Source organism: Pinus tabuliformis, chromosome 8 (assembly GCF_031772625.1).
Source record: "Pinus tabuliformis cultivar Carrire ecotype Pingquan chromosome 8, CPIR1, whole genome shotgun sequence".
Lineage (NCBI taxonomy): Eukaryota > Viridiplantae > Streptophyta > Pinopsida > Pinales > Pinaceae > Pinus > Pinus tabuliformis.
In genome coordinates, this window is record NC_142294.1 from 785958504 (window position 1) to 785971336 (window position 12833).

The following is a 12833-nucleotide window of genomic DNA, read 5'->3' on the forward strand; positions in this document are numbered from 1 at the left end:
GAGGAGGCATAATTATATAGGAAATGGGGTAATGGAACAAATGGAGTGAAGCTGAAGGCGAGAAATTAGGGAGATGTACTTTATGTGTAGAGCAAGTACCCAAACAAAGAGGACAACATTTGCTATGCGAAGGAAAAAGGAGTATAGATATAAAGAATTTCAACAAGATTTGAATAGGAATTCAAACCCTAACTCCTAGTTAACCGCAATCTGAGAGAGATAGAGACATTCAAAGCCTAGTGACCTTGAACCTACTGCGAGAGTAAACGAACAAATGAAAATATCAACACCAAATGGAAAAGGTGCCTAGGTACCGAAATCCACAAACCAATACTGGGCATTTGAAATAAATTTTGGTAGTATCAGAGACTTGAGGTGACGGCGTAGGTAAAACGATCACCAGTTCTAAAGAAAGATTGGTTCCCATATTATGGAGAAAAAGAATGAAAACCATTGAATAATGTGTGAACTCACAAAACTACAAAGAGGATACTAGAAGGCTGAGAGCTTAAATATTGAACAAAAGCGACAATAGGAAGGATAATAATGAAGAGACGAACCTCCCGGTAACTTGGAAGAGACCCACCAATGGACCAACCAACGTATCCATGAACAACGTGATGGTTTGAAGCCTTCTTCAATAATACATATAACATATCTATGCCGCCATCCTGAGGAGTTTCCCAAGAATTTATAATGGGGCATGGACATGAGAGGACTGAGCCGTTAAAAGGAAAAAACCAGAGTATGTGAGATTCATGGGAAAAGCCTTATTTGCTATGTTATAGAGCCATAAATGTGCGGACACAATATATACCCACTGCTAGATAATATAATTGTTTCGATCTGATAGTAGACATACACTACCCAAAACATTTATTGCTAGATAACATAACAAATAAAGCTTACCAATTCATAAAGAGATAGGCGTACGCTCAAACACACTCTTTAACAAACACGTAGTACCCATAAATCATACGCTCATGAATGAACTCTATATACAATGTGTCACGTAGTACCCATAAATCATACGCTCATGAATAAACTCTATATACAATGTGTCACGTAGTACCCATAAATCATACGCTCATGAATGAACTCTATATATAGTGTGTCAGAATCTCTTCCACCCACTAGGAATCCGCCACGAAAAAGCGTAACCATTACAACTGCTAAGCTATTAAACTTGATAGCAAAAAAAATGTCATACTCCACAACAATGCGACCACCTGCATATATTTAAACCGACAAAACCATAATAGATAAACCCAAAAATATAAACCGTAAAATTTCCACATAAAGACAATATTATATTATATATTACCATCACCATTAAAATATACATCTTTAGTATTTACAATACTACCGTTGAAACATATATATTTAAATGTAATGCAGTTACTCCACCAACATTAGGTTTTTAATAACTCCTCGAGTGTGATCATGGTTTGTTAAAATAATTTGTTTTTTGGGTAAGGAATAAGGCTCTCCAATATATTTAGAATATAATTTGTCAATGTTAACGAGAAAATGGAGTGGCCACGCAAAAAAATTAAAAAGTTTCATAAAAATTGGTTAGTTTTTTATTTTAAAAAAATGTTTAAATAAAAATTGTTAAAAATTTTTAATTAACAAAGGAGTCTGGCATTACTTAATAATTATTGATTTTTTTCAGAACAAAAAAGCTTCATTGTATTATATTGAGAATAAATAAGGTTCTAGATAGTACAAAAAATAGCTATTAGAAGCTGAAGGATCTTGATTTTGAGGACAATATCTGATAGCAAAGACTGAGGAATGATACCCCAATGAGGGAAAAAACCGTCAGAGCTATTCCAAAAACTATCAGATATAAACAAATACCATTTATATATGCGTCACATACCAGACCATATCAGATATGAAGACTAGATCAAAAGAGATTGTTGGGCATCCATATACCACGACATGTACAAAGATTAAAAAATAAAAGATGATAGAGAAAACTCCTGAAAATAACCATAGGAAAGTCAGCATCCAAGGATAGAGAAATCCTGGATGATAGCCATAGCTTTTGAAAGCCACAGCTTTTCAGAGATTCCTTGACGGAGTTCCAAAGCCCAGCCATAGAATCCGGCATGCCAATATCAATGGCCTCTTTCCAAAGGGGAATTGGACCTTGCCATGCTGATATGAGCTTGTCCCAAGTAAAAAAACCAATTCTGTGGAAATAAATAAGAAGCTTCTCGGGAATGGATATGCTCTCCCGACCACCCATGATGGGATCTATACCAATAAATATACTGCTGCCAGATTGTAATCTCCACTTCAAATTCTTTAAAAAGTATTGCTCGATTTTGCGAAAACTGAGCCAAATAGCTGATCCATATATGGCTCCAATCCTACCCTTCCTGAACCAGTATTCCATGTCCCTTCCTTTCATATATTTCTTTTTGATAGTGATGCTCCACGACCCTTCCCCAAAGATCCCTCTCCACAGAGACTTGCAAAGGAGTGCTTTACCAAATACCCTCAAATCCAATAATCCCCATCCTCCTAAGCTCTTGGGCACAACGATCTTTTCCATCTTAGAAAGGTGATATTTTTTCTGATGTGATTTACCACCCCATATAAAATTTGCAGAAATCTTGTTCATTTTATGGATGATACTTGCAGGGAGGAAGAAAATATGTGCCCAGTATACAGCCAGTTGCGACAATACAGCTTGAGTTAAAATAATTCTTCCTGCCAAGGATAAACACTTGTATTCCCAGGCCGAGATCTTTTTGTAGAATCTGTCTATCAGCCACTGCCAGTCCGCTTTAGAGTAACTGTTGGCTTTTAACTGAAAACCCAGATACTTTAAACCATCCTTGATCGGCCTCGACTCTATTCCAAACAACTCAGAGATCCAATTCACCATTTCCATATTGATGTCGTTGTGGAAGAGGACAGATTTAGCCTTGTTTATATATAACCCGGTAGCACTTTGGAATCTATTAAGGATGTCATAGAGGCAAAACCACGATACCCTGCAGAGCATTGCGAAAATGAGCACATCATCAACAAAAAGGTTGTGCGAGATGAAGTTATCCCTACAGATCTTGACGGGCCTGCACCTATTTTCTGAGACCGCCTTGTTTATGTGAAGGCTTAGAGAGTTCATAGCCAGGATGAACAGAAGAGGAGAAAGGGGGCACCCCTGGCGAAGCCCCCTTTCAGCTGGAAAAAAGGGAGAAGGCATACCATTAATGATGACAACATAATTCACATTCTCCACACAGGCCATGATCCAGCTAATGGAGTTTGAATTCAGGCCGATCTTTGCTAATAAGCATCTTATGAACCCCTAGTCCAAACAATCATAAGCTTTTTGTAAATCAATTTTCAGAATGGCAGCATCTGATTTTTTTGAGAGCATAGTAAACAGGCTTTCCTGAGTATTAGCGACGACATCCAAAATATTCCTTCCCTTTAAAAAGGCATGTTGGTCCTTTGAAAGAGAGGAGGCCAAAGTCGTTTTTATCCTTTCAGCAATAATTTTTGTAATGATTTTGAAGGATATATTGCATAAGGAAATCGGCCGGAAATCTTGAAAGGATTCCGCCTCCACTTTTTTTGGGATAAGAGCTATTTGAGTGGAGGATGTGAGCTGATGAATACTACCTGAAATTCTAGATGCCTCAACCATCCTCAACAAGTCCTATTTGATGATATCAAAGAAATGTATAAAAAATTCTATTGTCTAGCCATCCGGCCCAGGACATTTGTCCTTTTTAAAGGCCTTCATAACACCCATAAGTTCATCCTCTGTTATAGGCTGGAAGAGACTCTCATTTTTTTCATCATCAAACATTTGAGGAACCAAGTCAATACCCCATAGAATGTCCTGGATCCCGCATCCTTCCCTTCTTCTATATTGGTTTTTAAAATGTCTTACAGCTTCCTTAGAGATATCTTGTTGTGAGACATAATAGCCTCCCTGACCATCGCTTATCTTCCATATGGAATTTTTCTCACGCCTGGAGTTTGCATATTTATGAAAGAACTTCGTATTCCTGTCACCTTCCTTAAGCCAAGTTGCCCTACTTTTAAGCCTCCAAAAGGCTTCCTCCTGCTTCAGAATGTTCTGTTTTTTCCTTTCTAGTTCTTTTATCCGGCATCTCATGCTGAAAGAAAAGGAATTAGCATCCATAGCCATGAAGATACTATCCAGCTCCCTCTGCGTTTCTTGAAGAGTAGCTCTATCCCTCTGTCTTTTTTTAAATTTCCAATCTTTGACCACTTTTCTCATGGCAGACATCTTGTCTCTGAATGTCATAAACGGGGGAACCATATCTTTTGTAGATAATTCCTTCCAAGTTTTAGTTATGACTTCATTGAAGTCTGGGTCTTGCAACCATGTTCTGTTGAATTTAAAAGGGTACCCCTTTCTGAAACCACTTTCCTTCCAGCTGAGATAAATTGGTCTATGGTCGGATATAAAAGCATTCCCAATGGACGAATGTGGCATTCCCATTTTATCAATAATGCTGCCATGAACAATGAACCGATCGATCCTTTTAGCAATATACGCCTTCTCTGTTCTTCCATTATCCCACGTCGGCATCATTTTAGATGGAGCTATATCTACAAAATTTCTGTGTAGAAGTTCATACTTTATGCGATCAGCAAGCGGATCTCTATTCCTGCAGTTTCCCCATCGTTCTTCTGAGCTTAGAGTTACGTTCAGATCGCCTGCAATCATCAATGATTCAATATCAAAAATTTCTGAAGTAAATAATTTTTCCCAGAAAGGGATCCTGTTCTTATAAGGGGCATAGGTGTTCAAGATATTAATTGGGCAGTCTTTTCCTCTGATAGATGCTGAAATGAGGATGCCGGCAAAACACTTGAACGCCTTAGCCCTGATCCAGTCAGGGTCCCACAAGACCGCCAGCCCTCCCGATAGACCCTTAGCCTCTGAAGCTACCAAGAACCATGAGGGAAACATTTTCCTAAAATAGGCTATGGACACATGGCTGCTATGCATGGTTTCTTGTATTAAAATGATTTTTGGCTTAGCTGAATAGAAAAGATCCTTTAGCGCCAAAAATTTAAGGTCTGCTCCCAGACCCCTAATGTTCATGGATATCATAAAGGTCATTTGGAAGTATTACCAGCCGCGCTTGCTCTAAGAGGTTGTGTTTCTGACATGTCATAGATAGGAACATCAGTCAGGGATAGGTTCCTTATACCACTGTCTGCAACAATTGTCCTCCCCCTAAAATGTTTGTTGCCTCCATTATGCTTCTTTCTCACTGTTATGTTCTTTGCTGAGTTCGGGCTTATGAATGGCATGCCAGGATTACATGGTTTGTGGATAGTCAACGGTTCCAGCTCCAGAGATTTTCTGCTTAAGAGAAAGTCTAAATCATTGTCATACGGATTTGTGGGAGAGGAGGTTGGGGAATTTAGTGGGGTAACAGCCGCCATTGGCTCCTTGCCTTTCGAGGATGGGAGCAGGGACTTTTTGGGCGACGACGAGGATGAAGAAATAAGAATGGGGTGGGATCCCACTATAAAGTCTTTAAACTGGATGGGTGGAGGGGACGAGACTGCTTTGTCATCGCTCGGTTCCAGAATGGACGGACACTGGATAGGTGGAGTCTTGTTTTTAGTAGAGCATACAAACTTTCTCGAACTTTTGGGTCTGGATTCAATGTCATAAGAGAATTCCTGAGACAAATACTACGGAGATTGGATGACTTTGTTATCCAGATTTTTAAAAACTTGCCCGTTCACAAGTTCCGTCGGGGATAAGCTAGCTGATGGAGATGGGTTCTCCATTTCAGTGAGCACGGGAGAATCAATCCGGATCTTTCGATGCATCAACCTACTTTTTGGAGTCGGATGCCGGTGGAAATTTTTAATAAGGTGACTTGTTCTGTGACATGCAGAGCATCTGAAAGGGATGCCCCAAAAATCCAATCTTTGTTTGATTTTCAAGTCTCTCCATGCAATCTCAATATGGTCAGGAAACCCCCCCCTATAGGCCTTCTCAATGAGTATCCACGCTATTCTCTTGTCCTTAGCTCCAAGACATCTTGGGTCAACGTAAACAAATCTCCCAATAGAATTACCTATCTCAGCTAGCGTCTCCTTGGACCACATCTCCAGGGGAAGGTTTGGGAGCTTGACCCAAATTAGGTTATTCGAGGGAGTATTTTTTAAAGGGTTATATCTGATGTACCACCTGTAGAGAGCGAGGAAGCTCCTTTTATAAACCCAGGGACGCTTCAGAATGGAATCTACATCACTGGCCTTCAGAAAATGAAAGCAATACCACTCTTTCATGAGATTAGAAATGATGGGGGTATATCCAATCACTGGTTTCCACTGAACCTCAAGCCACTTTCTCATCGCGGCATCATCCATTTCTGGAAAATGCCATTTACCCACCAAGGCAAGGTCCTGCAAACTTTCGATTCTTTCGGTCAGGTGAATGTTGTCCAGCTTTATTGCAGTAGGCGGGGGAATGGTTTTGATAGGGTTCCGAGACTTATTATAACTGCTAGTGTGTTCACGCAACACCTTTTTCTGATGGGTAACACCTGTCCTATCAACCTCCCAGGATGGCTGCTCTTTATGGATACCTTTCCTCTCCCTGTCAGCATCATACATCGCCGATTTGACAACCACGTCATCGAGGGTAGATTGCCATCCACCAGACAACGTGGCATCCTCCCATGCCTTCTCGGCCTGGATTGCAGCCCTAACCATGGCCTCCATGGCCGACGCATCTGACCCACCATCCATGCGCCTCCAAAAACCCCTACCACAGGATTAGCAACAGTACCTTTGTCCTAATTAGATTTCCAGATCGGGTTGGTACCAGAAATTAATCACACTCTGACCACTCTCTGGACATAAAGCCTGGATTAAGTAAATGCCAGATGAGGGACTTTAAGTGAAATAAAACCAGCTCTGACACTAAAGCTGATGCCAAGAAGACTCGAGAAGTGTGGTTCCAGGATCCGAGGCAAGCACGGATATAGAAACCAACTTTTAGCCAGAGATAATAACTGTTGGGTGACGGCACAGCTGAGGGTAATTGACTAAGAAGGGATGATCCTAAATTGTTTATTCCCTCAAGTACAAGACACGTCGTCTAAAGGACACAATTCAAATCCCTATGAGATTTGAAATTCAATCCCAGATTAGGCTGAAGAATTCCGGGCCCGTGGAAAATTTTCCGGTCCAGAAAAAATAGAGACTCCGGTTGGCAGAAGAGACTACTGGCTGCAATCCATGGAATTCCCAGGTTCTACAGAGGATGAGAGATTTAGCTTCGGGATGAAACTCAAGAAGTATACCATCTCCCTGTATTTTGTTAGCTAGTTGAAGAGTCTTGACAAACTAAGCAGCAACAATAAATTTCAACGACACACCACCACCCTCCTATTTTAAAATGAATGTCTGAACAAGGTTTATGAATTACTATAAACTTCTTCAGGTTGCGTATGATTGCCCAGACCATTGTGAAATAAGCCAGACCAGAGCATAGAAACTTAAAAGAACATGCTGGTAAAAACAGACCCAGTATTTATACATACTTTCCTCCCATCTCTAGATTTTAAAGCGACGTAGCAAGCGGTTTTTAGAAGCATCACCAATACACTAAAGACTATGCAATCTTTTTAATAAAAACTAAGAACTGATTCCAGAAGCAAAAAGATACAGAAACAAAATAACACAATCTGTAAGGGACGAAAACAGACTGACCTCTTTCCAGGCGCATGCCGAGGGGAGAGCAACCATTGACCTCCAGCATAACCGAAAAACCAGATAATTGGAAACAGAGCATTAAGCCACAGATAAGGGGAACATAAATGTATTCAAAAAGAGATACTCCGCTGCAATTGGGTTCGAAAGGATCAAAGTCTAGCCAAAACCTACGCCCCTACCATAGGACTGTTAAAGTAGAGGGGTCAATGGACGATAGCCCAGTGAAGAGAGGGGGAAGAGCGTGTCTGTCTGTTAGCTCGCGTGGGTGGCTATAGGCTAAAATCGTCAGGTGTCAGCGCGACGAGAGATGGGCATGCATGGGACTTCAGACAAGACAACAGCTTGAAACATGGAGATAACGAGTGCAGAGCATGTATTGGTTCTTCGGAATACCTGCAAATCAGAGATTGGAGTGGCTGTAGCTAGCTGAGCTGAGCTGAGGCGACCTGGTTGGTTGCTTTTGGCTTGCTACTCCTCTCGGCACCCCTATCCCAATTTCCCAAGGGGGGAGTGTGCAACACTAGGACTTCTCGGGAGGTCACCATCCCAGTACTACTCTAGCCCGAGCACGCTTAACTGTGGAGTTCTGATGGGATCCAGTGCATTAACGCTGGTATGATCGCACCCAAACTTAATAATTATTGATATCAAATCATAAATTAAATTATTATTGTCATGATAATGAGAAGTAAATATATATGTGTTAAAGTAATTGGGTTATTAGTCTGTGTTAATATATATATATATTTTTTTTGTAAGCTGGGGTGGGACTCTCCGATTTACATGTCCATTATGTACCCCTCTACGGAGGAAGGGTAGCCCAATATTTGAACCCAAGACTTCCGGTTCGGTGAGACTTCATTTCCACGGCCCTTGCCGCTTGAGCTACCCCATGTGGACCATTAGTCTGTGTTAATATTGGCAAAATTCTAATGATTAATTTTCTTTTGACAGAATTTTTGGAATGCCAAATAGATTTCTAGTAAATTTGATCGAAAAAGTTTGAAAAATGTTAAGAAATATACGATTGAACTAGAGTTTTATTTGTGTAGGATTGAATTTTGATCTGTATGTGGTTGGTTACAGAGGAGCATCATAATAACGAAGAGCGTGGAATTCATGCCATTTTTCTTGTCATTCTTTTTGTTTCTCAAAAGAGTAATTTGGGCAGCCTGAGAAGTGCTTACTCAGGGCGTCTTTGTTGGGGTTAGTTATCAAGTTTTTCATTGATATTAGATTTAGATAGAATATGTAATAATGCCATTATTAGTTGTCTTTCTTGAACCAAATAATCCCTGACTTTGCTTGGACTGATGAAATATCCAGATCCCAAATGGAATTGGGCTTTGGCATGCGAGCTTCTCATTTAATTTTGTACCTAATTTATAAAAGGGAAAGCCCAAAGGAGAAGTATCTTGTTACACATGGATGCAAATTTTCGAGTTATAGATTAGGAGAAAGGGGAAAAATCATTTAGGGAGTTAGCGCAGAGTGAGTAAGCGAAACTGAGATTTCTTTGAGAAGATCAAACCAAGTCTAGCATAAAAAACATAAATCCTCAAAGAAACTCATAGGTGGTAGGAAACTACCCACCAAATTTAAACATGGCTTTAATTTAAGGGCTTTCATGAGTTTAATCTCTATGGGACGAATGGATGATGAAGGCTATTCGACAAGCTCTGAACTAACAATTGGTATCATAGCTAGGGTCGAATATCCACTGTGTAAGTCGCTTAGTGCCATCGCCTTACTCTGGCAGCGTTTGTTAAAACATTGGCTGTTACCTCTGGAGCTGTTGAAGGATCTGTCTAGGAAATCAGAAATCCCTGCAAAGAAGAGAGTCCAGGAAAGGGATCTGTCTAGGAAATAGCTGAGGAACGCTGGAACTAAAAGACAATTGCTACAAGAAAAACAAGGTCGTGGAGATCCGTACGTGTTGCTGGAGTTTGAAAAGTGGAGATCCGTGGAGATTGGAGTTGAAACGTGGTGCTCGTAAGTTTTTTTTACATCAAGCTTACACATATACGTCAAGTTTTTTCTCAAACCAACATATGCATGTGTGAAATGTGAAAAGGTTAAAACATTATATATGTTTTTATATTTATTATGAAACATATATAATTATATGTTGGAATTTTGAAAAGGGTATTTTAAAAGGAGGAAGGTCATTTTTACTAAATTTTGAAAAGTAATAATTAAAGTTTTATTTTTAAGTGGAGTTTTTGTGTTTTGGGGCGTGAATTTGATTGAAAATGGAGATAGCAGTTACAGATATGGAGAAGTTGAGTGAGGCTAATTTTGCCCTGTGGAAATCACAGATGGAGGATATACTGATTTTAAAGGATCAATATTTTCCGATTGAGGGCACAACAAAGAAACCCTCATCGATGACAAATGAAGAGTGGAATAAGCTAGATAGAAAGGCGATTGCAACAATCCACCAATATTTAACAAAGAATGTTTATTTCAATGTGTCTGGAGAAAAGACAACTGAAGGATTATGGAAGAAGCTCCATGATCTATATGAGAAGAACACGGCATCAAACAAAGTGTTCTTGATGAAGAAGCTTTATAATCTCAAAATGAAGGAGGGTGCTTCAGTTGCTGAGCACTTGAATGCATTTAATATTATTACTAATCAGCTTGCCTCTATTAAAATCATTTTAGATGATGAAATTAGAGCTATTTTGCTAATGTGTTCTATGCCAGACAGTTGGGAAAATTTAATTGTAGCTATGAGCACTTCAACAACTACAGGGACCCTGAAGTTTGATGATGTCAGCAACAGTTTAATGAATGAGGAACTGTGATGCAAGTCAATTGCGGAAAACCAGGAAGGAGAGGCTCTAGCTCTAGCTGATTGTGGTAGGAGAAGGGATCGGGGTCGGCAAGGGCGATCAAGATCGAGAGGCCGATCAAAATCAAGGAGAGGAAAAATCATTTGCTTTCATTGTGGCAAACTCGGGCACATGAAGAAAGAATGTCGATTTTGGAAGAAAGGAAAAAAGGATCAGAGACCGTTTAGTACAAATCACAAGTCATCTAGCACAAATGAAGGTGAGACTACTGCTATAGCCACAGATGGTGATGTGTTGTTTACTGTTTCAGTAGAGGATGCATGTGTATATACATCTAGTAATAGCTTTGATTGGATCCTTCACTCTGGGGCATCTCACCATGTAACCCCATGCAAAGATAGTTTTGTTTCATATAATCCTGGTGATTATGGTAGAGTGCATTTGGGGAATAATCATTTTTACAGTATTTTTGGAGTAGGAGATGTCTAGATCAAGATGAAAGATGGACAAGATATATTGTTGAAACAGGTCAGGTATGTACCAGAAATGTGCATGAGTTTAATCTCTATGGGACGACTGTATGATGAAAGCTATTCGACAAGCTCTGAACTAACACAACATAAAAAACATAAGTCCTCAAAGAAACTCATAGATGGTAGGAAAATACCCACCAAATTTAAACATGGCTTTAATTTAAGGGCTTTCCTAAAAATGGAGATTTTGACTTAGAAAAATCTTGAAATTGGGAAAAAAATTAGTGAATTTTTATGAATTGTTTTAATTTTTTCATTTCCAAGTTCTTGGTGACAACTCGCCCAACTCCCAGAACTACACATAGAGTTGAGCCTCTCCAAGTCATTTGTCGGGTCAAACCTGCTAAATTGGCTTTTAAGGGATCCATTTTTTAAAAGTTACAAAAATTTTAGTAGTTAAGAAATGCATTATACATGAAAGATGCTTTAAATTTGAGAATATTTTATGATTATTACTTGAATAAGTTTGGTTGTGATGGTTGGAAAATTTATATATGGTATTTCATTAGTTTTAAGTGAATATTTCTTTTTGTTAAGTTTGGTAAGACTTTCTTATTTTTGATTTTACATGTCTATTATTTACCCTGCAACGGGGAGGGTAGTACAAGATAAGAACCCAGAGTAGTACAAGATTAGAACCCAAAATCTCTGGTTCGGTGAGACTTCATTCCACGACCATCGCCACAGGATAGTACAAGATAAGAACCCAAGGTAGTACAAGATTAGAACCCAAAATCTCCGGTTCGGTGAAACTTCATTCCACGACCATCGCCACTTGAGCTACCCGAGGCAGAAAATTCTAACTGAATATTATTTTGCAAAAAAAGAATAAAAAACATGCAACAATGACTTTGTAAACAGAGTTGAGCGAATTAAAGCAAGCAGACACTGCAAATGCTCAAACAAGTGTTTAAATCTACAGAAGACATATATCTGTATTGAGATAACCAACAAAACTAACCCATCATAAATGAACAAAAATTACAACTCTTCTTGATGATCAAATTTAATATATGATAGTCATGTTTAATCTCTAAATTTTACTTTAATTATTAAGTATGTAGTAGGGATATTATTGTTAATAATATAACTCATTTATTTTAAAATCGTATTTTTTTACTTTTAAATAAATTTAAATGGATTAATTAAAAGAATGTCACATGAATATGATTCTTTTGATATATAGTATCATATTTGTCAATAATATTATAACAATCTTTATATATAAATTAATAATCTCCATCATTTCATTTTTAAAATTCGTTTTTATTTTCATTTTTAATAATATAAAATTTATTATAATATAAGTATTTTAATGTTTATCAATATTTATCAACCCTGAATACCTTATATATTTATTAAATATAAGCGATTCTAAATTCTCTATATATTTATCGAATATAACCAGGAAAACTTTCAAAACTACACAATGCCAGAACAATCATGAAAGAGTTTATAAACCAAGAGACTGCACTGAAAGCATAAACTAAATATTTTTCTCTGAATAAAATGTGTATATTTCCATCGTCAAGGAAATGTAATTATATTCGAGCTATACTTAGAAATTTTATACAAATGGTGTTGTTTATGGTCTAGAGATTGAGCTGAACTCTTTGGACTGTTGTGCTTTGGTTTGCATATTTCCATTCATTTAGCTTGAGTTTTGTCCATCTTTTATTCATGAAATTATCCTTGAAATGCATTAACACCCTCAAATTGAGAAACCTTTAAATTTGAAGAAAACAATGAAAAATTT

At 38.3% G+C, this 12833-nt stretch overlaps 1 protein-coding gene and 1 pseudogene across 1 annotated transcript; both read right to left on the bottom strand.

The window, feature by feature from the left end:
* Positions 1-3724: 3724 nt before the first annotated feature.
* Positions 3725-4972, bottom strand: LOC149237932 (uncharacterized). The gene has a single exon (XM_089369430.1). It carries the CDS (start codon positions 4970-4972, stop codon positions 3725-3727), a length of 1248 nt encoding a protein of 415 aa, XP_089225556.1.
* A 3283-nt stretch (positions 4973-8255) lies between these two features.
* On the bottom strand, positions 8256-8373 carry LOC149237933 (5S ribosomal RNA; annotated as a pseudogene).
* Positions 8374-12833: the final 4460 nt, after the last annotated feature.